Genomic DNA, 26,928 nt, shown 5'->3' with positions numbered 1-26,928 from the left:
GCAGACTGGGGGGGTGGGGCTGCATAACCGGAAGGTGTAATTGGACAATTAACCCAATATGGAAATGAATCAGAACATAAAAAGTGTGGAAATCTGTTGTCCATCCTAGGTGTACCCTCAGCCAGGCCCCTGTACTGCCCAAGGTGAATCCTTTGAAGGCCTTTTGAATAAATCCCCACTTTATTCCTGTAACACTGTCCAGCCTCTGCTCTAGGTGGCCTCTCTAGGCTGGGCCACCTGGGGGCCACCTGACAGGTCCAGCTGACCTTGGCATGTCCAGGGCTGCTGCTCATCTGCCCCTGGAGCACTGGGGCTTGGTGCTCTCCTTCCTGTGGAAAGAACTGTCCTTCTCCTCCAGGTGCCCATGGCCAAAATTTGGATTCCTCCTCTTATTGTGCTTTTATGCAAAGATTGTTCCCAGATAAAATCTGCGAGGACAGACAGGTCTGGCTGCCTTGGCCACCCAGGGGCCACCTCTCGTCTGCCTTTGAAACACTGGGACCCTGTGCTTTTCTTTCTTATGGGATAAAAGCTCCTTTCACATCCAGGCACCCAAGGCCAAAGTTGGGAATCCGCCTCCAGGATTCCCTATATCCAAGGATTTCTCCCAGTGAAAGCTTCCAGGAGAGACAAGTCTGGCTCGCCTTGGTTTCCAAGAGCTAATTCTTATCTGCCTTTGAAATACTGGGGCTCTGTGCTTTCCTTGCTGATGAAAAGAACTCTTCTTCCTGCCCAGGTGCCCATGGCCAAAACTGAGATTCCACCTTCAAAATTCTGAATATCCAAGGATTTCCCCCAGATGAAAGGTGCCAGGAAAAAACAGGTCTGACTCTCTTGGCCTATGGTGACCACCTCTCATCTTCTTCCAAAACACCTGGCTTCACCTGGACTTTTTTTTCCTATGGGAAAAACCATCCATCTTGACCAGGTGACCATGGCCAAAGTTGGGAATCCTCCTCCAGAATTCCCTAGATCCAAAGATTTCTCAGTGATGAAAGCTACCAAGACAAACGGGTCTGACTGGCTCAGCCTCTCAAGAGCCACCTCTCTCCTCCTCTGCCTTTGAAACACTGCGGCTCTGGGCTTTCCTTCCTATGGAAAAGAACCGTCCTTCTTACCAATGCAGAAATGGCCAAAATTTTGGTTCCACCTCCAAAGTTCCTTTATCCAAGGGTTGCTTTCAGACAAAAGCTACCAGGACAGAGAGGTCTGGCTGCCCTTGGCCTCTGATAGCCGCCTTTCATCTGCCCCTGAAACACCGGTGTTCCATGCTTTTCTTCCTGTGTAAAAGAACTGTCCTTCACCTCCAGGCAACCATGTCCGAAACTGGTATTCCACCTCTGAAATTCCCTATGTCCAAGGACAAAATCTGCCAGCACCATCTGATCTGGCTGGCCTTGGCCTCTGGTGGCTCTGGCTCATCTGCCCCTGGAACATTGGGGCTCGCTTGCTCCCTTCCTATGGAGACCATGGTGATACTGTGAGGACCTGGTGGTACTTTCCCTAAAAAAATTGCAATTTGTAAATGTATCTCTCAGAACAATACCTGGCAGCTTTGGCTGGCCTTGTCCTCTAGTGGGCACCTTTCATCTGCCCCTAAAACAGTGGCACTCTATTCCTTCATTCCTGGGGAAAATAGCTGGTCTTCATGTCCAGGAACCACAGCAAAAATAAGAATTGGCCACCAAGCCTGCCTGGGCTCATGGAACCATCTGCAGGCCCCGGGCAGATATTGACTCTTCCAGTGCTTCCATCCTCCCTCCAGTGAGAGAAAAGGACACAGGGCAGGCACACAGAGCAGCTACATGAAGACACTGAGGTCACTGAAGAGGAAGTTGAGTCCCAGATGGGAGGGATGAGGAGATGCTTTGATCTCAGGGCTGAAATCCTCTGCTAAAGCTATGGAGAAGGATGTCATTGATACATCAGGCTCTCTTTTTCCCTATAAGGCATTGGAAAATATGGGGAGATGACTTGTTCAGCAAAGGCCTCCATGCTAAAGTAAGGAAATATTGAAGTCGCTTGATGCCATGAGGTGTTTGAACAGACAAAGAGAGCAGAGTGATGAGACCCTGTGCCCTCAGGGAGAGAAGAAGAAGATCTCTATTCCCAGAGATTAGGATGATTTCAGAAAGAGATGAAGAGAACCTTTGCTCTTAAACAGCACATCTTTAAACTAATACCACTTAAATTGACATGTCCCCTAAACACAGCTGTGGGAAAATCTGTGAAAAAATGGGAGAGATTTCACAATTGCAGATTTTTCCTAGTGGCTGCTATTCATGGAAAAGAAAAGCCATGAGATAATTGTTTTCTTGTGGAGAAGTCTCCATAACATTAACAAGAGGAGGTTCTTTCCCTAAGTGAACTGAAGAAAGACTATTCTAGAGGTGGAAAACTGACAGAAAATTTTAGATTTTGTCTCTATACATTGTCAGATTGTATGGAGAAAGGAAGTGTTCTGAAAGTTTTGTTCTGATCCTTATTACTCTGTTTTTTAGTTACTCTTAAGAAACTTTTCTTTATACCATTTAAAAGTTTTGAGCCGACTTTGCCTTTCTTCTAATCCTGTTTCAAGAGCAGGAAATGAGTAAGTATATTCTAGTGTGTGCACTGGTAAGTAGACAGCACTGAACCCACCACACTTATTGATATATTGCCCAAGAAATCCCAAAATGGTGAACCAAAACCACTACATAAACCTCCTGATGAACTGCCCCAGACCAGAGGGAAAACAAGGCAGAGCCATGGTTTGTCAGGAGTTGCCTGAACCTAATGAGCCCCGTGGTGCATTTGGAGCTGAGCCCGGGAACCTCAGGGCCTGAGAGGAGATTGCACAAACCTTTCCAGGAGTCAACGGCAGAAGAAAACCCCAAACTGTCTCAAAGCATTAAAGGGACCTGCTGAGGTCCATCCCCAACACAGGCTCCTCATGGACTCCATGGAGGAGAGAATTGGAGACTCAAAATGGCACAAAAACCTCTCAGTGTGGAAAGCAAAATCCAAAGTACCTGAAAAAAGTTTAGTATCTCAGAGTATTAATGAGCCCCAGTGAGTGTCAGTACAAAGCTCTCAAGGGACTCGTTAAAGCAGATAATTGGGGCTATGATTGCACAAACCTCTCACAGAGTCTGTATCAAAAGGGAAACACCAAGTACCTTAAAAGTAATGAAGTTCTGGGAGCATGAAGGAGCCCCCAGGGCCATTCCTGACCAAGGCTCCCCAGGGACTCCTTCCAGCAGATCCTTGAGGCCACTGGGATGTGGGCTAGGGGGGGATGCTGAGGGCAGAACCAGGGGGTGACAGTGCCCAGCCTGGCTGGGGCTGTGCCAGGAGGCCCCAGGGCCTCAGGACAAGGTGTCTCCTCCCAGCCCTTGGTGGCACAGACCCTGCTGTGCCCCAGGGCACCAAGACTTGGCTTCTCTTTGTCCCCACCTGTCATCAGTGCCTCCAGTTCTCTGCTCTGCCTGGGGCCTGGGGACACTTTCTCAGTCGTGTCCCTCAGTGGGACCCATTAAAAGTCCAAGAAACTTTGGAGTTGGATTCTGACGTGGAGTTCTGGAGAGGTTTCTGCAGCTCCCTCTCAAGGCCTGATGTTCAGGGCCTGAGCACAAAGCCCCAGAGGGTCATTAAAGTCCTTGTGCTGTGTCTGTGCTGCTGAGCTGGGCCGGGCTCCTGGCACAGAGGGTGATCCTGGTAACCAAGCAGAGCTTCAAAAGCACATTTCTCTTGCTGAGCAGCTCTTCTCCCAGCCCAGCAGGGCTGGGGCACTGCCTGCAGCCAGCCCGGGCACAGCACAGAGGCACAGAGAGCTTCAATCAGTCAGGGCTGGGAAGGGGCTGAGAAGTGCCTGGGGCAGAATCACCGCCAGCCCTTGGCACAGGAACCTCTGGCTGCAGGACAATGCAGCTGCAGCTCCTGGAGAGATCTCCTAAAGCTGGAACATCCCAATGCCCACAGCCCCTGTGAGTGCATTCTCTGCTCATCTCCTGTGCAGAGCAGCCAGGGGTGCCCAGGGCTGTCCTGCAGAGCAGGGTCCTGCAGCCCAGGGCGCTGTGCTGGGCCAGGACTCTGCTGCCTGCCAGGGACAGCTCTCAGCCGGCCCTGGAGCTGCTCCCAGCGCTGGCCAGGAGCTGTGGGGGGAAGGAGCCGCCCTGAGCAGGGCAGGTGCTGCTGCTGAGAGGGGCTGGGTGGGGCAGGGCTGCTCCCAGCTCCAGACCAGCCTGGGCACAGCTCCGGAGGGCACTTCCCAAAGAAGGTAAGCCTGGGATTGCTGTAAAGGTCAGGGGCTTTCCTGAGAGTGTTTTCAATTTCCTGCTTGGAGGAGGATGGCAAATTTGGGTCTGTGACAAAAAGATTTTTGCTCTTTATATATTTTTCATCTATTCATAGCTCTGTAAATTGCTATTATAAAGGTATAAATCTATAACCCTTACCTGACTCCCTTAAACCCTTAATTAACTCTATTTACCTACTATTATATACTTGAAAAAATTATAATCCTTAATTAACTCTAGTACGTTTCCTTTCCTTTCGCTTATATTTTAGAACAATAAGCTGTCTAAATATATTTTTAAATACTATGTAGTCTTATTATCAGGAGGTGGACCTACAAGAAGAACATTTTGGTTTTTGAATGTGAACAGAGATAACAAAAACTCAGGCAAAGAAGCCCTTGGACCTACTCCAATGGGTTGAGCCAGGGGTGTATAACTGGGGCAACTGAATCTCCTATTGGATGTTCCTGTTAAATATCCTAATTAATCGACCTTAATAAATTGTTTACATCAGGGGCTGGGTATGCTCCATTTCAACTGGGACGCCTGGAAGCTTCCAATAAAGGTCTGATTTTTACTTTACTGTTCTAACACTGTGGCAAGGGGGATGAGAGAAGCAGAACAGGAATTGTAATCCCAGAATGACAGAACATTCTGAGTTGAAAGGGACACACAGGATCATCAAAGGAATGTTTGAACATTTACAGAGACTCCGGAACTGTGACTTTGGGTGGTCAGTCTCTCTGCTGGGAGCCTCCCAAAGGGCCTTCAGCCACTCCTCAGCCCTGGACAGCAGCAGCATCACCTCTGCAGGGCCCAGCAGGGCTCTCCTGAGCTGCCCTTGCCCAGCTGCACACAGAGCCTGCCCCAGCCAGGGCCCTGCACACAGGCAGGTTTCTGTAGGGCCGGGCCGAGGGCACACAGGGTGGGATGGGCTCTGTGAGCGCTGGCAGGGACAAGGCACCTCTCAGGAGGGGATGTCCAGGCCCAGGGAGATGCTCAGGGAAGCAGAGGGGGCTGAGCAGAGCAGTGCTGGGGGAACAAGCCCATCCAGCCCCTCACCTGCCCTCAGCCACAGGGAATCCTTTGCCTCTCACATCTCTCAGTGGCAAACTCTGAGTGCAGCAGGAATGCTGGGGATTTCTGACCTCAGAGAGTCAGGAATGGTGTGTGGGTAGGAAATCAATTCCTAAAACTAACTCCTGCTATTTCCCTTAGAAGTGTGAGTGCAGATGGTACCAACCCTTTCTGCAGTAGGATTGATTCCCCTGACAAATCCTGAATATCCAGCCTTGTCCCTCTGCCAAATGGCCACAAACCCAGGGAAGCAGGGCAGGGATGGCTCCTCGAGAGCCCCCTTAAACAGGCCTGGCTGCTCCTGCCACACTCAGCCAGCACAACTGGAGCTCAGGCAGGGACCTGGGTGAAGGTTTTCCCAGAGCAGGAACAAGGGTGGGTGAGTCCCAGCAGGACAGTCTGCAGGGAATGGCCCAGGTTTGGCTCCAAACAGCCTCTCCTGACTTGTCCCTGTCCTTTCTCCATGAACAGGTGCCCATGTGCAGCCACAGCAAATGTCCAACAGCAGCTCCATCAGCCACTTCCTCCTGCTGGCACTGGCAGACACGCGGCAGCTGCAGCTCCTGCACTTCTGCCTCTTCCTGGGATCTCCCTGGCTGCCCTCCTGGGCAACGGCCTCATCATCAGCGCCGTAGCCTGCGGCCACCACCTGCACACGCCCATGTTCTTCTTCCTGCTCCACCTGGCCCTCAGCGACCTGGGCTCCATCTGCACCACTGTCCCCAAAGCCCTGCACAATTCCCTCTGGGACACCAGCACCATCTCCTACTCAGGATGTGCTGCACAGCTCTATTTTTTTGTCTTTTTCATCTCTGCAGAGTTTTATCTCCTGACCATCATGTGCTATGACCGCTACGTGTCCATCTGCAAACCCCTGCACTACGGGACCCTCCTGGGCAGCAGAGCTTGTGCCCACATGGCAGCAGCTGCCTGGGCCAGTGCCTTTCTCACTGCTCTGCTAAACACAGCCAATACATTTTCCCTGCCCCTTTGCCATGGCAATGCCGTGGACAAGTTCTTCTGTGAAATCCCACAGATCCTCAAACTCTCCTGCTCCAAATCCTATCTCAGGGAACTTGGGGTTCTTGTGTTTTCTATATTTTTAGCATTTTGTTGTTTTGTGTTCATAGTTTTCTCCTATGTGCAGATCTTCAGGGCTGTGCTGAGGATCCCCTCTGAGCAGGGACGGCACAAAGCCTTTTCCACCTGCTTCCCTCACCTGGCCGTGGTCTCTCTGTTTATCAGCACTGGTGTATTTACCTACCTAAAGTCCCCCTCGATGTCCTCCCCATCCCTGGATCTGGCCCTGTCAGTTCTGTACTCGGTGGTGCCTCCAGCCCTGAACCCCCTCATCTACAGCCTGAGGAACCAGGAGCTCAAGGCTGCAGTGTGGAGACTGATGACTGGATGCTTTCAGGAACATTAAACTGCTGGCCAATTTCTACAAATTACTTGTAATAAAAGTCATTTTGATACTTCTTTTGGTTTCATTTTGGAGTTTCTTTTTTTTTGTTTTACATTTTAATGTTTTCCACATTAGAAAGAAATGTCATTGTGCCATTTCTCATATTGTTTCTCTCCACCTTCCCTGTGCCCACAGACTCTGTCAATGAGGGGCTGCGCTCTCGGTGGCTTTCAAGGAACTAAAGGATCTCCCAGCAGTTTTCTCCAGAGATGCCCTTTTGCTGCCTTCTCTGGAGCTGCAGCAGCAATGTCTGTGTGCAGAGCTGGGGGCAGATCAGTGCTGGCACAGCAGCTCTGCTCCTGCTGGCCACACCATTCCTGATCCAGGCCAGGAGCCATTGGCCTTCTTGGCCACCTGGGCACACTGCTGGCTCATGTCCAGCCTGCTGTCCATCAGTCCCTGCAGGTCCCTTTCTGCCTGGCTGCTGTCCAGCCCCTCTGTCCCCAGCCTGTAGCGCTGCAGGGGTTGTTGTGGCCAAAGTGCAGGACCCGGCATTTGGACTTGTTAAACCTCACCTTGATGGATTTGGGCCCTGGATCCAGCCTGTCCAGGGCCCTGTGCAGAGCCCTCCTACCCTCCAGCAGATCCACACTCACATCCACCTTGGTGTCATCTGCAAAGATGTCCTTGTTTCCATGGCTCCCCTCAGTGTCACAAATTCCCTTTGGTTACACCAGGCCCTGCACTGTCACACTGGTCTCCTTGGTTCCATGGGGCCCTCAAAATGTGACAGTGGACTCCTTGGTTCCATGGGGCTTCACAGTGTCACAATGTTCTCATTGGTGCCGCAGTTTCACAGTGGCCCCTCGGTTCCATGGGGCCCCAGGGTGTCACAAAGGCCCCATGGTCACATGAGGTCCCACACTGTCACAATGCTCTCTGTGCTTTCACAAGCCCCCTCAGTGTCACAATGGACTCCTTGTTTCCATGAGGCCACACAGTGTCACAAGGGCCTTCCAGATTCCTGGAGGCCCCAGAGTGTCACAGTGTCCCCTTGGTTACACAAGGTCCTGCAGTGTCACAATGTCCCCTTGGTTCCATGAGGCCCCGCAGTGTCAGAACGGCCCCTTGGTTCCCCTGGGCCCTGGACTCTCCCAGTGCTCTCCTTGGTTTCGCAGTGTCACAATGGTGAAACCCCTCGGTTACACGAGGCCCTGCAGTGTCACAATGGCCTCTGTGGTTCCACCAGGACCCAGTGTCACGGGGACTCCCTGGTTCCATTTGGCCCCAGAGCACCACAATGGAGCCCTGGTTCTATGGGCCTGCACAGTGTCACCATGGTCCTTTTAGTTCCACCAGGCCCTGCAGTGTCACAACAGCCCCAGAGTGTCCCAATCATCACAGAATGACAGAATCAAATAGGCTGGAAAAGACCTTTGGGATCATCAGGTCCAACCAATGCCCTAATACCGCCTTGTCACCCAGAAATGCCACTGAGTGCCACTGGAGAGGGACAGTGACTCTGCCACCCCCCCCCTGGCCTGCCCATTCCAGTGCCCACTCACCCTTTCTGTGAAGAACTTCTTCCTCTTGTCCAGCCTAAACCCCCCCTGGTGCAGCTGAAGGCTGTGTCTTCTTGTCCTGCCCTCCAGCAGATCCACACTCACACCCAGCTTGGTGTCACCTGCAAATTTGGGGATGGTGGGCTCGATCCCCTCATCCAGATTATCGGTGAAGATGTTAAACAGGGCTGGGCCCAACACAGATCCCTGGGGACAGCACCAGGGACTGGACACCAGCTGGGTGCAGCACATCCCCACCCCTCTCTGGGCCCAGCCTCCAGCCAGCTCTTCCATCTCCCAGCCAGGAGGGAACCTGCCCAAGCCATGGGCTGCAGCTTTTCCAGGGAATGCTGTCAGGGACAGTGTCCAAGGCTTTGCTGAAGTCCAGATGGACACATCCACAGCCTTTCCCACATCCACAGGTGGGTCACCTGGTTATAAAAGGAGATCAGGGTGCTCAGGCAGGACCTGCCCCTCTTAAATCCACGCTGGCTGGCTCTGACCCCTCGGCCATCCTGTGGGTGCCCTGTGGTGGCACTCAAGGTGATCTGCTCCATAACCTTGCTGGGCACCGAGGTCAGGCTGACAGGCCTGGAGTTCTCCAGATCCTCCTTCCAGCCCTTCCTGGGGATGGGCTCACACTGGCACCTCCAGTGCTCTGGGACCTCCCTGGTGAGCCAGGACTGATGGTAAATGATGGGGAGCAGCTTGGGGAGCTCATCCACCAGCTCCCTCATGCCCCTAGGATGGATCCCATCCCATCCCATCCCATCCACCTGTGGGCATCTGAGTGGCTCAGCAGGTCAGCAGCTGCTTCCTCCTGGATTTCAGGGGCCATTCTGCTCCCTGTGCCCATCTACCAGCTCAGCAGAACTCTTGTCCTGAGGACAACCTGTCCTAATATCTAAAATTGATACAAACAAGGTGTTAAGTAGTTTGACCTTTTCTTTATGTTTAGTTACTATATTTTCCACTGGATCCAATAAAGAGTAGAGGTTCTCCTTATACCACATTTTGCTATTAATTTATTTATAGAAATATTTTCTGTTATTTTTCACACAAGTTGGCCACGTTAATCTCTAATTGAGATTTCACCTCTTTCCTTTTTTTTCTGCATGACCTAATAACATCCTTAAACACTTGCTAAGTTGACTGACCTTCTGTCCAAAGTTAATGCACCCTCTTCTTTCCTGAGTTCCTACAAAAGTTCCATGGGCAGTCAGGACAGTAATTTTCCTCACTAGCTCATCTTTTGCCACACTGGGACAGGCTGTTCCTTCCCCCTTAAGATTACTTTCCTGAAATGTGTCCATCCTCCCTGGACCCCTTTGTTTTTAAGGGCTGTTTCCCTTTAAAAAATCAATGCCTATTTCAGAACTCCCCAAATCTGCATCCTAAATAGGCCACAGGCTGCCCTTCCTAATTCCAGTGTGGAAGTTTTGTTGCTGCTCCTCCTTCTTTCACAGATCATTGAAAACTTGATAATTTCATGGTCCCTGTGCCCCAGGCAGCCTCTGACACCCACCTCTGATTTTCATATCTATTCAAACTGCATGAGGAGGTGCTTGGATTCAGTGCCAATTGGAGATTGCACATATCAGTGAATTAACAGGGGAAAAAAACCTAAATAGGACCTAGGAAATCTTTTTTCACTGTCTTGCTAGTATAATATACTTCAAATACACTTCTGAATTCTACTTAACCAGAAAAGATTTGAAAACTTAGATCAAATTGTTTCCAGAGGCTTGGTTTGTTAATGTGTTCTGAATGTTAATAAGCCCTGGGCCACTGAATTCCTGAACTGGAGAGCTGAAGGCTGAAGAAGCCTCTGGAGCAGTAAAATTCAGCAGCAGCCTCCAAGTTGCTGAGGATGTCAGCAGCCCCCACTGAGGCCATCCCTGCCCAGAGACCCTGGGGGAATGGGCAGACAAGGAGAGCGTCCCTGGGGCTGGGGCAGCAGAACTCAGAGGCACCAGCAGCTCCAGCTGGGAAATGGAGTGTGGGATGGGGCTGTGAAAGCCCTGCCTGGGCTGTGCCCAGCAGGACACACAAGCCCTGACCCCCATCCCCCAGACAACTCTCTCAAGGAGACATTAAAAAGGACTGACAATTGTTTGTGTCCTCTGAGTTGGATGCACTGGAGAAATACCAACAAGAGATTCTCAGGAACTCAAAACAACACAACAGCTTTTGCTGGGAACTTTAGGAAATCAGAGAAACTTTGGCAAAAGATTTAATTTGATATTCAATCTACAGAAAACACTTCTCAAAGCATTACCTTGGCCCATTGAACTTCACAAACACTACACCTGTTCAATTTTAAGTTAATCAAAATTTGCAAGAGGACAGAAATAGAAGAAGTAGACACAGAAGGAAAGGAAAAATAAGACTTAGGGAAGCACACACAGAGCTACTAACTCCTGGATTCCAGTGGGGTTCAGATAGAAATTCCAAGAGGAGGTAGAGCCAAGATGTGTGCTTGCCTTGTGGTCAGCCTTAAATACCCCTTGGTCTTCCTGGGCCCTTCCCCCAGGTGGGACTTGGGGCCTTTTGGTCACTCAGGAGCTGGGCTGGGGCTCCGGAGGTGGCTGTGGAGCATTGCCTGTGCTGTGCCAGGGACTGGCAGACACTGCTGGGCTGGGATAGAGGCTCTGGGGGGATTGGGGTTCCAGGGCAGGGCAGTGCTGCGGTTCTGGGGCAGGGCAAGGCTGGACCTGCCCCTTCCTCCCCCGCACATGAAATGTTTCCAGCCAACAATCTCCTCCAGTGTGTCACAACAGGCAATGTTGGAGGTAAAACCCCAATTTTTCCCATGGGCACCTGCAGGAGAAGGACAGTTCTTTTCCATAGGAAGGAAAGCACAGATCCCCAGTGTTTGGAAGGCAGATGAGAGCCTCACTAGGCCAAGGCCAGCAACACTTGTCAGGAATGGCAGATTTTGTCTGGAAGCAACCTTTGGATATAGGGAATTTTGGAGACAGAATCCAAATTTTGCCCATGGGCACCTGGAGAAGCAGTTCTTTCCCAAAAGAAGGAAAGCATGGAGCCTTCCCCAGTGTTTTGAGGACAGATGGGAGTTGACCCTGATGAAACCATTGCCAAGCAGATTTGTCCTGCCAATATTCCTACAGGAACAATCGCTGGATACAAGAAAATTTGGAGGTAAAATCCCAATACTGTCCATGGGTTTCTGGAGGAGGAGGGAAGTTATTTTCCATAGGAAGGAAAGAACAGCGCGCCAGTGTTTCAGTAGAAGGTGAGAAGAGACCCTAAACATGTCAAGGTCAGCTGGACCAGTCAGGCAGTCCATGGGAGGCCAAACCAACCAGACATGTTCCGTGTTCCTTTGGTTCCATGGGGCCCCACAGTGTCACAATTGCTCCTTGATTACAAGAGGACATACAGTGCCACAATGGACCCTTAGATCGATGGGGTCCCACAGTGTCACAATAGCTCCTGGGTTCCATGAGGCCCTTTAGTTTCACAATGGTCCCAAAGGTTCCATGAGGCCCTGCAGTGTCTCAGTGATCTCCGTGGTTCCCCAGGCCTCACAATGACAAGTGACTCCTCTGTTCCATGAGCCTTGTAGGGTCACAATGGACCTTTGGAGCCTGCTGGTTTGCAGTGTCACAGTGGTCTCCTTTAGCTCCACAGTGTCACAATGGACGACTGATGACATGAGGCCCTGCGATGTCACAATGGACCTTTGGTCCCATGCAGCCCTGCAGTGTCACAATGGTCCCTTGGTCTCACAGGGCCCCACAGTGTCACAATGGTCTCCTTGCTTCCATGGTGCCCCACAGTGTCACAATGGTCCCTTGGTCTCACAGGTCCCACAGTGTCACAATGGCCCCTTGGTCTCACAGGCCCCACAGTGTCACAATGGTCCTTTGGTCTCACAGGTCCCACAGTGTCACAATGGTCCGTGGGCTCACAGGGCCCCACAGTGTCACAATGGTCCCTTGGTCTCACAGGCCCCACAGTGTCACAATGGTCCCTTGGTCTCACAGTGCCCCACAGTGTCACAATGGTCCCTTGCTCTCACAGGCCCCACAGTGTCACAATGGTCCCTTGGTTCCATGGTTCCTGTGCTGGTGCATTCCCCCCTCCCCTTCTCAGGCTGCCCTGCCAGCTGAGAAACGCTCGCTGGGCCTCGGCCTTGGCCAGCAGCCCCTGGGCTCAGCTCCTCTGGAGCTCATCACAAACCCTGTCTGCTCCAGGCACTGCTGCTGCCCAACCATCTCCTGGGTGCTTCAGGAGCAGCCCTGGGAACTGTTTGTGTTCCCTCAGTGGCACAACATCCCTGTTCTAACCCTGCCAAAGAAAGCTGCTGATGCCAAGTGCGGCCAGGATGAAACATGGCTGGGACTGAAGCCCCTCTCTTGGGGCCCTACAAACAGCGCTCCAAAAGGAGCCCTTGGAGCTCTCCTGGCCAGCGACTCCCTCTGAGTGGAGCCTCTCCAAGCCAGGAACTCTCCTGTTTGCTGCACTTTGGGGGATCCCGAACAACGAGGGAGCCTGGGCCGATCCCCCCACTCCTCCAGGCTCAACCCTTCCCCACTGGGGAGATGCCAAAGCATCCACAGGGAGCATTTCCCTGCCCTCAGGGGAATTTCTCACAGGTGCCCTGCACTGACTCTCTTAGTCTGTGTGCACACAGGAGTGCCTGTGCTGGGGAAATGTGGCAGAAATGCTGCTCTCTGAGGGCTCTGAGTGCCTTGCATAGCTGAGCCAGTCAGGCCTGTAAGTAAGGTTAAATCAAATGGTCTAAGTGACACTGTAGTCCCCTTGATTCCATGAGGCCCTGCCATGCTCTAATGGCCCCTTGGTTCAGGGCATTCCAAAGTATCAGAACAGTCTCCATTGTTCCATGAGGCCCCAGAAAGTCACTGTGGTCCCCTTGGTTCCACAGGGCCCCACAGTGTAACAATGGACTCTTGGCTCCATGAGGTGCCACGCTGTGTCCCAATGGCTCATGGTTCCATGAGGCCGCACAGTTTAACAATGGTCCCTTGGCTCCATGAGGCCTTGCTGTGTCACAATGGACTTGGGGTTCCATGAGCTTTCCTACTGCCATAAACAGTCTCCCTGGTTCCACAGTGTCACCATGGTCCATTTGTTCCATGAGGTTCCATAGCAGAACCTTGGTTCCATGGCCACCTTGGTTTTGTGTGACCTTGCAGTGTCACAATGGACCTGTGGTTCCACGAGGCCTTGCTGTGTCACAATGGCCCCTTGGTTCCAAGAGGTTTCTCAGGGTCACAATGATCTCCTTGGATCCGTGGTATCAGAAATCACAAAGGCAAATGCATATTGCCAACGGTTGAAACACAGCAGACAGGGAAGATGTGAAAAGTGAGTTTGTAAAGGCCTTTTAATTCACAGCTCCCACAGAGAGCTTTGGGGCTCACAGATGGACAGAGATGGTTCTGCTCACCCCTCTGTCCAAAGCAGGGGTAACACACGCTGCTGCAGGTGTTTGGGTTGGTCTCTGCAGGTCCAGGTGGATGCCAAACCTGCTCTTCACAGCCTTCTCCCTTCCCCTGCCCCTCTGCCAAGTGCAGCGGGCCTCAAGGACTGAAAGGAGCACAGAGAGCCAAAGGGGGACCCTTGCACCTGCCTCACTGGGAGCTCCCTGGGAAGCACTTTCCTTGAGAAGCAAGCCCCTGTCCTCCAAAGGCATTTCCCCAAATGTGTAGCTTTTCTGCTCAACACCAACACACCCTTAGGAAACGCTGGCAAGGCTGAAGGACTTCATGTCCTCTCAGGACAGGCACTCCAGCTCTAGCTCCTATTCCCAAGTGCCTTTCCAGGTGGAGGCTCAGACATGCAGCCCCAGGCCCTCTACAAACACAAGCTGCTCAGTGCCTCTTCACCTGCCTCAACTCCTGCCTGCGCCCACGGCACCAAGACCAGGCTGTTCCCAGCCAGAGCCCAGAGCCCTGCTCCCGCAGGACGCTCTTGCCAGCACCTTCCAGGCCTCTCTGCTGTGCACACAGCGCTTTCCATGCCCGCTCCCAACAGGCTCTGGAAGGCAGAGCACAGCCTGGCTGCCTCTGCCACCAGCACAGCCCAAACACAGGCAGAGGAAGAAGCAGCAGGGGCTGTTTTGTGGCCATGCCCAAGAGAGACTGGAAGGGTGCCCTCCCTCTGCTCTCACTTGCTTGGCTTTCTGACTGGCTCTGAGCCTGGGGCGGCCATTCCTCACTTGTGGGGACCAGAACCACAGCCGGGATCCCAGCACTGCCTGACAGCGCTCCGGGCACTGGCAGGGTCGCGCGTCCCAGTCTGGGGCACCGCGCTGCTGCTTCCTTTGCCCTCAGGCACACCCAAAGCTCCCTGCTAAGCCCGGATGGTGGCTGGTTCTGCCCTCTCCCTGATCCTGTGCAGGGATGGAGCACTGCTGAGCCTTCAGGAAGCTATTCCTGAAAACTTCCAGCATTCCAAGCTCCTTTGCCCTCCGTGGAAGCTTGCCATGGAATCCCTCACAGCTGCCTTCAGAGCATACTCAGCTTGGCTCTTCCAAATTCCAGGGGCTCCAGGCTGCACAGCAAGATCTGCAACTCCACAGAGTTGTGGAACTGCACCTTCAGCACAGGCACCTCTCCAGCCTGATCTGCCCTCGTTCCTCTGTGTGTGTGCACTGAACACGGCGTGGAAGAGAACAGCAGCAGGGGCCTGTGTGTCCCAGGGCCCGGGATTTGCGCCGCTTCAGCTCCACAGAGATGCAGGTAAGGGGGAGAAACCAAACTGTTTATTAATGGAAGGGAAAGGGAACGGATGAGATGGGAGCCAAAAAAAGGGAATGGGCAGCGTTTGAGGGCTGGAGGGAGGAGCTGTCAACAGGGAGGGGGAAGGCAGCAGCTATGGGAGCTTGCAGCAGGCTCAGCTGTGGCCAGCATCAGGTGTGCCTGGAGCTCCAGTGACATTGAGTCCTGCTGCTCTCTTCACTGTCTCCTGGTACTCTGCTTGGGAGCCTGGTTCTCTGAATCCAGCAGATGACCTTAGTTCTGCACATCTTTGTCCAAAAATTGCCTGAGTTTCCAGGTTAGTGGAGGATGGGCTGTCATCTTCACTCATGGCTTGAAGGGCTGGAAGACAGATAAACAACCACAGTGAGAGACCAGGGGCTGTGTGACATCACAGAGATCTGTGTAACATCACAGGGGCTTTGTGACATCACAGGTCCTGTGTGACATCACAGATACTGTGTGACATCACAGAGAGCTGTGTGACATCACAGCGGCTGTGTGACATCACAGAGAGCTGTGTGACATCACAGGGGCTTTGTGACATCACAGAGAGCTGTGTGACATCACAGAGAGCTGTGTGACATCACAGCGGCTGTGTGACATCACAGAGAGCTGTGTGACATCACAGGGGCTTTGTGACATCACAGAGAGCTGTGTGACATCACAGAGGCTGTGTGACATCACAGGGGCTGTGTGACATCACAGAGACGTGGGTGTGACATCACAGAGAGATGTGTGATGTCAAAGAGATGTCAGTGTGACATCACAGAGATGTCTCTGTGACATCACGGAGATGCCAGTGTGACATCACAGAGAGCTCTTTGACATCACAAAAAGCTGTGTGACCTCATAGGGTCAGTGTGACATCAAAAGGATGTCCAAGTGACATCACAGAGAGCTGTGTGATGTCACAGAGATGTCAGTGTGACATCACAGATACCTGTGTGACGTCATGTGTCCATGTGACGTCACAGAGATCTGTGTGGCATCACAGATATGTCTGTGTGACATCACAGATATGTCTGTGTGACATCACAAAAATCTGTGTGACCTCACAGGGTCAGCGTGACATCATAGAGATGTCAGTATGACATCACAGAGATCTGTGTTACATCACAGAGATAACAGTGTGACATCACAGAGGGCTGTATGATCTTGCACCTTCTGGAAGATGGAGTATCGCCCACTCTGTATTGCCCGGAGCACATGCAATGTTTGAAGTGCCAGCTCTGACATGGCACTACTGACATCCTCTGTCAGGCATTCAAGGGCTGCAAGAGAGAGGAACAGAGCCACGGTCAGATCCCGACTCTGCGGGGAGCCGAGGGGAGCCCGCCCTGCCAGGGCCATCCCAGCCGGCTCTTGCCATGGCCGGGAGGGATCAGGGACCAAGGGGATCAGCCCGAAGCTGCTGGCCACGCATCCCCCACGTGTCCCTGAAATCTCTGTGTGCTCTACCTAGGAGAGCAGAGCTCTCCACAGCTGGGGCAGGGCTTGCAGCTCCGCGCCAGCCCCCGCTGGCAGCCCGCTGCCCTCACTCACCCTCAGAGATGAGCTGGAGCTCTTCCTTCCTCCCCCTCAGGTACCGCCCGGCCGTCCCTGGGAACACAGAGCCTGTCAGGCCCAGCGGCACAGCTCCCTGCCAGCGGCGCTGCCAGCCCTGTGCCCACACGCCCTCCTGGCCCGGCTCGTGGCTCACCCATGAACCTGACGGCGCCTCTCGCAGGGGCTCCTGTGGGCTCTGCAGGTAGGGCAGGGCCCGGCGCAGGTGCTCAGCCACGCTGCTGCTGTCCTCTGCCAGCTGCAGAGAGCGGCAGGAGGGAAGGGTTGGCCCCGCAGCCCCGCCGGGCCGGGGCTCCATGAGCACCCGGCTCGGGCCGCAGGAGCCTGGAGCAGAGCCCGCGCGGCCTCGGGCTGCAGCAGCGGGCAGGGGCACAGCTGCCAGCCCGCACACCGAGCACCGCGCTCAGGGGGCTTCTCCAGGCTGGGGCTGCGGCTTCCCGGCCCTCCTTACCAGGCACTCGGTGAAATTCCACAGCTCCTGGTTCTTCACCAGCTTTTCAAGATCCCTCCTCTTCAGGAACTCGGCCGCACAAAGCAGCGTTTCCTGAGAAGCCTGGAGAGCAGCAGAGACGCGGAGATGGCCCCACAGCCCAGGGCGCAGGACCCGTCCCTGTGCCAAGGCCTGGAGGAGGCTGCAGCCTGCGAGGTGCCAGGGCAGGAGGCAGCCCAGCCCCTGCCAGGGGAACAGCAGCAGCTGCCGAGTCCTCACCTCTGCCACTCGCTGGTTCTCATCATGGCAGTGGAAGGAGAGTGGCAGCAGGCTCTGGTGCACATGTGCCTTCAGAGCCTCTTTTTCTTTTTCCTGTGGAAAAGTCATCAATGTTTGGAAGAGCAGTATGGAGAGCAGCTGCACTTGGCTATTGTCCTGTATGAAGGGAAGAAAAAAAGACCTCAGCATCGGCTGCACGGGGCTCAGCTTGGTGCAGGCCTGCAAATCCACAGGGCACAAAGTGTCTGGGCAGCAGCCAGTGGCCGTGGCTGGGTGCAGTGAGCCTTACATGGTCAAGGAGTGGCAGGAGCGCCTCAACCAGCTGCAGTGTGATGGGGCTGGCTATCAGCATGTCCTTGTCCAAGATGATACAGCTGAGGAGCATGGCTGTCATGCTAACTGTCTCTCCATCTGCATCCCACAGGAGCTCCACAAGACTTTCAGTCAGGCTCCACATTTTTTCTCTCTGTGAGGAACACAAGTTTGTGAAATGCCATCCAGCTGCTGCAGGGCCTAGAGGCCAAAGGGCTGTTCCAAAGCACTTGGGCAGCTGAAGCGGGAGGCAGGAGAGCTGGGAGCAGCTGGCCCAGCGCCCAAAGCCCAGCCAAGCCCAAGCGACTGCATTCTCGAGCGCAGCCTCTGCCCTGCCCCCTTCTCACCATCGAGGGATCCTTGATGAGCTCGAGAAGGGCCCTGAGCGCCAGGTGACGCCTCTCCTTGCACTCGCTCCTCAGGTGCCTTGACAAGATTTGCAGGACTCTGTCAGCACCGCGTTCACTCAATTCCAGGCACTCGAGGCCCTGAAAGGCACAGGGCAGTGACAGGGGACCGGCCGGCAGGAGCCCAGAACCGCACAGGGCTGAGCCCAGGCAGCAGCACAGGGCGCGGGCTCCGTCCCAGGCACTGCGGCCAAGAGAGGGCAGAGAGCCGGGAGGCAGCTGAGCGAGGCAGCGCTGGCCTTCAGGCTCACCTCCACAAGGAACGCCAGGGAGGGCAGCTCCCAGCGTGGCTCCTGTGTGCTGAGCAGCCGGAGCAGGTAGCGAGCGATCCGAGAGCACAAGGGGATGGAGACACAGGACATCTCCCTGGCAGGAGACAAAGTAACCAAGACTGTGGGCCAGGGGGACAAACCTCTCCCAGGACTGACTCACAGAGGTCTGGTCTTTCCCCAGCATCCTGCAAGGGCCCCTGGGCTATTTGGGAGGTGGCTCCTTGTGGGCACCCTCCTCTCCCAGCCTTTTTCAGTCTGCTTGGCTGTCCCTGGGTGACAAGGCCCTCTGGCCCATGACCACAGGGACTGTGTGGGGCACCCCAGGCACAGAGCACAAATGTCAGAGGCAGCAGTGTGAAGGGGGTCTCACCTGGCCAGCAGACCCACAGCACAGTGGTGGGTGTCAGCACAGAGCAGTGTGTCCCAGCCACACTTGCGTTCCATTGCCATCACCACATCCTCATGCTGCATTTGGCAGAGCAGGGACTTCAGGGTCCGCACTGCAAACCTGTGTGCAGAGCAAAGCCCAGGTCACACTGGGAGCACTGCCTCCTGCCCAGGGATGTGGCAAGGACAGGAGGACTGGGATGGAGCACCTGCTGGGGCTGGTGGCAAGGCCGTGTTGCTGCTGACATCCCCTCCAGAAGGTATCGACCGCCTCTGGCATATCCAGAGTGCAGAAGAGCACTTGGAAGAGCAGATGGACAAACAGGTGGGGGAAATACACGGTCACCATCTGTGGGACACAGGGCAGCTGGAGGATCTTCCACATCACCACAGTTGCCTGCAAAGGACAAAGCCCCTCGAGACAGCGCTCAGTGCCGAGGTGTCCATGTGGCAGGGCCCGAGCACGGGAGGGAGAGGCCCGGAGAGACGCAGGGGGAGCACCGGGCCTGGTGGCCCTGAAGCTGTCCCGAGGCCAGGTTTCAGCCCAGCGCCTGAGGCTGGGAGACGCCGTGGGGGAGGGAGGATGGAGAGCTGCTGGAGGGGTGGCCTTGGGGCCAGCAAAGGCAGAAACTCACAGCCAGGGCAAGGACAGCCGTGTGGTCCCCATCGGAGGTGCACGTGCTGTGCTCTGGCCAGCTCCCCAGTACATCGAGGAGTTCGAGCATGGCCGGCTCTGCAGTCCTGGGCGAGCACATGATGCTCTTCCACATGGCCAAAGCAGCTCTGTGGGGTCAGAGCTCTGTCTCAGAGGAGTCTGGGACACAGCAGCGTGGCCTGGGTGGCAGTGGGGAGCTGAGCTGCTCTGCCAGCCCTGCCTCTGCCCACTGCCCCTCACTGGGAGCACGCAGGCAGCCCAGCCCTGTGGGGACTGGCCCCTGAGGGGCAGGGGGGAAGCATGGCAGCACGCTGGGGGGCTGGCAGGGGCCAGGGCTGGCAAAGGGAGCAGCCAGAGGGCCCTGGAATTCTCTGTTTGTCAGACACCTGGGACAGGCTGTACAGGGTGAAGGGCTGCTGAGCCTTGTGGACATGTGGGCCCCGTACCTGTCACACACTGGGGCCACATGCAGGAGAGCCATCACCACGTCAGAGGGCTGTGCCTCTGTCAGATCCAGAAGGGGCCTGTACAGATTGAACTCAGGAAACTCATTGGCCACGAGGATGTACCTCACCATGGCGGGCAGCTGGGGAAGGCAGGGGAGACTTGGAAAGCTGCCAGAGGAAGGAATGTGCCCAGCTGCCCCAGAGAAGTGCTTCCCTTGCCACCACACTGCCATGGCCGCAAAGGCTTCCAGGGAACAGCAGGCGTGGCTTCGGAGGCCAAGCAATTGCTGGGAGGATCAAACCCTGGCCACAGGCTGCTCACTTGCTTTGGGCTGGAAGGACCCTCCTGCACAAGCAAATCCAGCAGGGCAGCACTTGGTCTTGGGCTCTGACCACAGCAGCCGTGACGCTGCTCTCTTCCCCCCGAGTCCTCTTCATGAATTTGCAAACCATCTGTAGCAGAAGGGCAAGAAGCCCGGGATGTTGCATGGAGTGCTCCGAGCACAGTGCTGGGCTGAGCAATGCCAGCAGGCCCAGCCCAGGTGGGGATGGCTGCAGGTACCTGCGCTGTTCTACGGAAGCGGCCACGGGTGCGTTCCTGCTCTCGTGTGCGCTGCACGGCTGCACCTGGCAAAGAGCGAGCGCAGCCCGAGCTGAGGGGCTGCGGGAGAGGCCGGAGAACACAGCCCAGCCCTGCGCTGCCCAGGCAGGGACAGCCCCGCGCCGCCCCAGGGCATGGAGCACGGCTGTGGGGTGTCTGCCCGGCCCCTATTCCATCCTGTCCATGGGCATGGCCCCAGGGGATGGGATGGGATGGGATGGGATGGGATGGGATGGGATGGGATGGGATGGGATGGGATGGGATGGGATGGGATGGGATGGGATGGGATGGGATGGGATGGGATGGGATGGGATGGGATGGGATGGGATGGGATGGGATGGGATGGGATGGGATGGGATGGGATGGGATGGGATGGGATGGGATGGGATGGGATGGGATGGGGCCAAGCTGGCTGCAGGCACCAGCCCTGTGGCCCAGCTCTGCCACTCACCCTTCTGTGGTGGCTGGAACTGCTCCAACTCTTCAGGCTGCTGTGCTGGGGCAGCTCCAGGGCCTTTTCTCTCCTCCTTCCCCCAGGCCAGCTTGGCCACGCTCGCAGGTCTGTGCTCTGCGTCACTGCCTGGATTCATGGCTATTTGCAGAAGGTGAAAAGGAAAAGGTCTGAGTCAGCAAGTGCTGCAGTCATGCCTTGAGGGTACCTGCAAGAGTGAAGTCTTGGCAAGGCTACAGGACAGCAAGTCCTGCACTCTGGTCTTGGGGGCTCCAGCCACAAGGACAGGAGACTCCTGTCAAGGACAGTGCAAAGCAAATGCCACGGTCTGCCCTCGAGGGCAGCTGCAGAAGAGATGCCTCGGGAAGGCCAGGGGTCACCAAGTGCTCTGGTCTGGCCACGAGGTCACCTGCAGGAGTAATACCTCGGGAAAGCTCTGGGTCAGCAAGGAACATGTGCGCTGTGCGAGGGCTCCTCACAGCACCGTTCTCTCTGTCCTGTATCGTCGCGTGCACCAAGCACTGTGGAGTGGCTTTGTCACTGCCAACACCTTTGCCACAGTGTGTCACAAAGGGCCCTTGGATACCCTGTCCCATTCCATTCCACGGTGACCATGCTGCACCGTGTCACAAAGGGCCCTTGGATACCCTGTCCCGTTCCATTCCACGGTGACCATGCTGCACCGTGTCACAAAGGGCCCTTGCACACTCTGCCACCTGCCCTGGGGCCACCCCCAGCCCCCCAGAGTGGCCCAGGTTGGAAGGAATGCCTTGCCCCAAGTGTGTCAGACAGCCCAACAGGATCTTTAGGAACGGCTCAGACCATCAGCAAACACTGCCCTGCTCTGCGGGCTCAGAGCAGCAGGAGCCCCCAGGGCTGCTGACGCAGCCGCGGCGGGAAGGGCACGGGGCCCTGCACAGAAGCTGGCACGGCTCCTCGGGACACGTCCCACATGGTGGCCATCCTAAGCACGGCCGTGTGACACAGACCAGGAACGTGTGGGCCAGGGCAGGAATGCTGCTCTGAGCCTGGGGCCCGGGGAGCGCTGACATCAGCCGCTGAGGCACAGTCCCCGCCGAAGCAGAGTTCCCCCGAGCCCTGGCAGCACCGGTGCCCGTCTGCTGCCCCAGAAACCTGTGCCCCAAAAGGGCTTCTCTGCCAGAGGGCAGCCAAAGCTGGTGTGTGTTGCAGCATTTTTCAGAGAAAGAGGACATGAGTTATGAGGTTTGAGCTACTCCAGTCTAGGCCTCAGATTTGGGCCTTGTGAGGCCTTCAAGCCTCTGACGCAGTTAGAAATTCAGAGCTTGGGGCGCAGATAGAAATAGTATTAAGGTGTGACGGGGACCACTGGGCTGTCTGGGTGTGAATTAGTATACGTTTATAGTGTAAGGCTCAAGCCACTTTAAGGAAAAGGTAAACAATGTTAGCCTACCAATCAGAGTTCCTTTGTTTCTGTAAACTATGTAGAAGCTTATATAAACTACCATCTTATCTCAAATAAACTGAGAACATTTGATTAACCACATTGGTTCATATCAGTGTTTGTCTTGTCCAGTTTCCTGTTTTCCTGAGATTTCCTGGCTTTTGGTGTGCACTGGGGGCTGTGCTCCGTCCTACAGGGGCTGTTGGTAGCAGCACCTGGAGCAACTGGTGGCAACACTTGGTGCGTGTCAGATGTTGTTGCTCCTTCCCGGAATGATTTTTTCACGGAAGGGATTAGCAGCAGCACAGAAACACCAACAGCTACTCAGCTTCACAGGACAAAGAGAATCCACCGAAACACTGTCATGTTTCCTTGTGCTTTTGTGTCTTTCTTGCACTCTGAAAGAAAAAGAATTGGCCCAAGCCCTGCTATTCAAATCTCCACCTGCTGTGTGTCTTCCTGTGGCAGCTCACGTGTAAGCACAACTGGCTGCCTGCTCAGCTCGGCACTGGATGGCCACAAACAGGGAGGGCCCTGGTGAACATCTCTTTGGTCTGGTGGGGCAGCGAGGGCACAGGAGACAAAGACTGCTCCTCCCGAGTTCATGGGGCAACAGAGAGATTTTATTTTCCACGCCCCCCCTTACACAGGGCATTTGAAAGACCAGGTCTGGAAGCTCTCATTGGTTTGAGCTCCACGCCCCTTCAGGTTCTGGCCCGTGAGGTGCCTGCAGTTTGGGAGATATTTGATTGGTCAAGACCCCTGTCAATCATGGTAACATCTCACCTTTCTTTATAAAATTCTGTGTATTGTTCTCTGTCACCCATCTGCAAGGGCCCTTTACAAACATGGTGACAGAGGACAGCGTGCATCTAATTTACACTGGAGCTGCAGCATTCCCCTCCAGGAACTGTCAGGGGAGAACTCAAGCCACAGGCATAATGCTTCTCGGTTACAAATTGAACTTATCTCTAAAAGCAGAAAGCTATTTAACCCTGAGCCCATTTAGCCCTCAGAGAAAAACCCAATTTTAAAAAACAACCTTTAAGCACTTGATCCCTTGGAGAAAAACCGAACTCCCAGAAAACAGTCTGTAAACAGAAAAACTGTTTGTAAACATGAGAAATAATTTGTAAACAAATCAAGTCCTTCTATGAACTGTCCATGAGGCAGGTGATCATTTGTAATGCTGTCTGTGGTTTCCAGTGTCCATACTTTAGGATGCTGTATTGTACTGTTGTAGGATTTATTGTAAAACATGAGAACAGACTCAGAGGGGAGGAGGGTGTACCCTCAATCCAACCCCTTTCCCCTTTTTACTTTGTATAATAAATAATAATAGGAACAGAACATGGATTTTGAATACTATTAACTTATGCAAAGTTCACTTATATCTTGAAGCAATGCAAGAATAATTGCTAGAATATTAGGAAAATACTTGTTAATACACATACAAGGACTTCTTTACGATAATGATTTACTAAAATATGAATATCGATCCAATATTGATATCCAACCGAGACGGACAAAAACTCTCTAAGAGTTTAAATTTAGAAAGTGTATGTTTATTGAGACAGACGGGCAGTACCGGGGATAATTCCCTAATGCACACTGCAAAAATCACAGGTGTTACTAAGCTTTTTTATTGACAGAAGTCTTGAATACACAAAATATGAATGCATATTCATATCCCTGTCACTTCCTCTGCTCCGCTTCATATGCTAATTGGCAGAAAGGCTATTAAGCATGTGTAGTTCTGTTCCCTGAAATGAGTCGGGGGTCCATTTTGGGGAGGGGTCTCCAAAATGAAGAAGTAAAATAAGTCTTCCTCATTCTGACCTTTCTGCCTTTCCCATGCACACGTGACAAATGAATCCTTGCTGTTTTCCTGTGCTTAATGGATTCCTAAAGTAGGGGAAGTCTGCAACTGTTTTTGTGTCCCTGAAATCTGTTTGTCACATTCTGTTTCTCATTATAAGCACAGCTACCCAAACATAAAGCTGACAAGCAATGAGTTAATAGATCCTGGATATCTTATCTAAGATCCAGCTACTGTTAACTAGGAACAAAGCCTATTTATCTACTTCCACTAAGTCAGCAACATCTAATTTAACTATCATCTTAACTTCCTAAAATTCTTAATTCTTCCAAATTCATGTCTCACCGGGAATGGGGACAGGGAATGGGAATGGGGACAGGGAATGGGGAATGGGAATGGAGACAGGGACTGGGAGTGGTGACAGAGACAGGGAATGGGGACAGGGACCAGGAATGGGGACAGGGAATAGGACTGGGAATGGGGACAGGGGCAGGATATACAGTACAGGGATCGAGAATGGGGTCCGGATTGGGATGGGAGCAGGATGGAAACGGGATAGGGGGGACATGGGAACAGGCAGGGGCAAGGGGACTATGGAAGGGGAGTAAGGAATGGGGCAGCCACTGCAGGGGGACCGGGCTATGGGATGGGGACACATGGGGACAGTTCCAGGGCAGGGGGTCCTTGACCAGCTGCCAGAACCTCCACCAGGGTCTCCCAGTGCAACTGGAGCCGCTCAGCCTGGGGTGCCCAAAACCCTGAGCAACTCCCAGGTCCCTCCCAGGAACCCTCAAGTCCCTCAAACCCAGCATCCCCCACATCCCCTGCAAGAACCACCCCCATGTCCCCATCCTTGTCTTAGCTCAACATCTTTATTTTTACCTGCTTTTTAGAGTTTTGAAAGAGCAAAGAGAAATGAAAAGAAAATCCAGGCCAGAGGGGCCAGGAGGATGTGGAGCCCCCAGCCAGGTGTCTTCCCATCATGGATCAGCAGCACCATGGGTCACCGGGGGTCTGCCAACCGGGGCTCACTGGGGATCATCCAGCACGGATCCTCCTATGGGGGATGGAGCTGGAGCAGCGCACGGAGCTCTTCCCAAACTGGGGGCACTCGCAGGGCCGCCCTTCGTGGTGCCTCTGCTGGTTTTGGGTCAAGGCTGAGCTGTGTGATGAGCTCTTCCCACACCTGGGACACTCGTAGGGCGTGGGACATCACCAGGAACAGGGCTGGGATGTGCCCTGGTGCCTGGGACATCACCAGGAGCGGGGCTGGGATGTGCCCTGGTGCCTGGGACATCACCAGGAACAGGGCTGGGATGTGCCCTGGTGCCTGGGACATCACCAGGAGCAGGGCTGGGATGTGCTCTGATGCCTGGGACATCACCAGGAGCGGGGCTGGGATGTTCCCTGGTGCCTGGGACATCACCAGGAGCGGGGCTGGGATGTTCCCTGGTGCCTGGGACATCACCAGGAGGGGGGCTGGGATGTTCCCTGGTGCCTGGGACATCACCAGGAACAGGGCTGGGATGTGCCCTGGTGCCTGGGACATCACCAGGAGCGGGGCTGGGATGTGCCCTGGTGCCTGGGACATCACCAGGAGCGGGGCTGGGATGTGCCCTGGTGCCTGGGACATCACCAGGAGCGGGGCTGGGATGTGCCCTGGTGCCTGGGACATCACCAGGAGCGGGGCTGGGATGCTCTCTGGTGCCTGGGACATCACCAGGAGTGGGGCTGGGATGTTCCCTGGTGCCTGGGACATGACAAGGGGCGGTGCTGGCTGGGGTTTGTTTGGTGCCTGTGAAATCCCAAGGGCAGTGTCACAGCGGGGCAGCTCTCAGTGTCCCCAGCAGGTCACAGTGTCCAGTGCAGCCCGTGCCAGCGGTCACTGCGCACACGGGGCAGGCTGGGCTGGACAGGGGACGGGGCAGAAACGCTGCCCCGGGACTGGGGTCTCCCCCTGCCTCTGGGGCACCTTGGGCAGGGCACGGGGCTGCTGCTGGGCCAGGGGGACAGGCTGTGCCCCCTGTCCCCTGCTGCTGGGCCAGGGGGACAGGCTGTGCCCCTGACAGCTGCCCAGGCCCCTCTGGTGCCTGTCCCACATCCCTGTGGCTCCTGTCCCCACCACTCCCCACCACCTTCACTCCCTCCATCAAAGCCCCACTCAACCCCTTCACGGTGACCTCTGGAAAGAAAGAATGAATGAAGGAAAGGAAGTGTTGTCTGTTCACCCTGCATGGATATCAGGCACCCACCAAAGCTGCTCTCTCACTCCCCTCCAGAGATGGACAGGAGAGAGAAAACAGAATGAAGGCTTCATGGGTTGAGCTAAGGACTGGGACAGATCACTCAGCAAATGCCATCATGGGCAAAACATTTTCAAAATTGGAGATATTAATGGAATTTATTGTTATCTGGATCAGGGCAGGATAGTGAGAAGTAAAACAAAGCTTTAAAAACACCTTCTACCCTTCCCTCCCTCCTTCCCAGCTCTACCTCCCCCCCAGTGGGTGCAGGGAGACAGGGAACGGGGGCTCAGGTCAGTTCATCCCCTGTTGTTTCTCCTGCTGCTCGGGGAGAGGAGTCGTTCCCTGCTGTGCCAGGGGTCCCTCCTGGAGACACTTCTCCATGAACTTCTCCACGGTGAGTTCATCCCACGGACAGCAGTTCTCCACAAACTGCTGCAGCGTGGCTCGCTCTTCCATGGGCTCACAGGTCCTGGCAGGGCCCTGCTCCAGCGTGGGCTCCTCTCCAGGGGTTTGCAGGTCCCTGCCAGCTCCCTGCTCCAGCACAGGTTTCTCACGGGGTCGCAG

General features: G+C 54.5%; 1 protein-coding gene across 1 annotated transcript; it reads left to right on the top strand.

The window, feature by feature from the left end:
* Positions 1-6,015: 6,015 nt before the first annotated feature.
* On the top strand, positions 6,016-12,770 carry LOC140681068 (olfactory receptor 14J1-like). The gene is made up of 2 exons (XM_072920271.1): positions 6,016-6,741; positions 12,612-12,770. Exons 1-2 carry the CDS (start codon positions 6,016-6,018, stop codon positions 12,768-12,770), a joined length of 885 nt encoding a protein of 294 aa, XP_072776372.1.
* The last annotated feature ends 14,158 nt before the right edge of the window (positions 12,771-26,928 follow it).

This window comes from Taeniopygia guttata, chromosome 31 (genome assembly GCF_048771995.1).
Source record: "Taeniopygia guttata chromosome 31, bTaeGut7.mat, whole genome shotgun sequence".
In the NCBI taxonomy this organism is placed as follows: domain Eukaryota; kingdom Metazoa; phylum Chordata; class Aves; order Passeriformes; family Estrildidae; genus Taeniopygia; species Taeniopygia guttata.
This window is presented reverse-complemented; position numbering and strand designations above follow the sequence as displayed.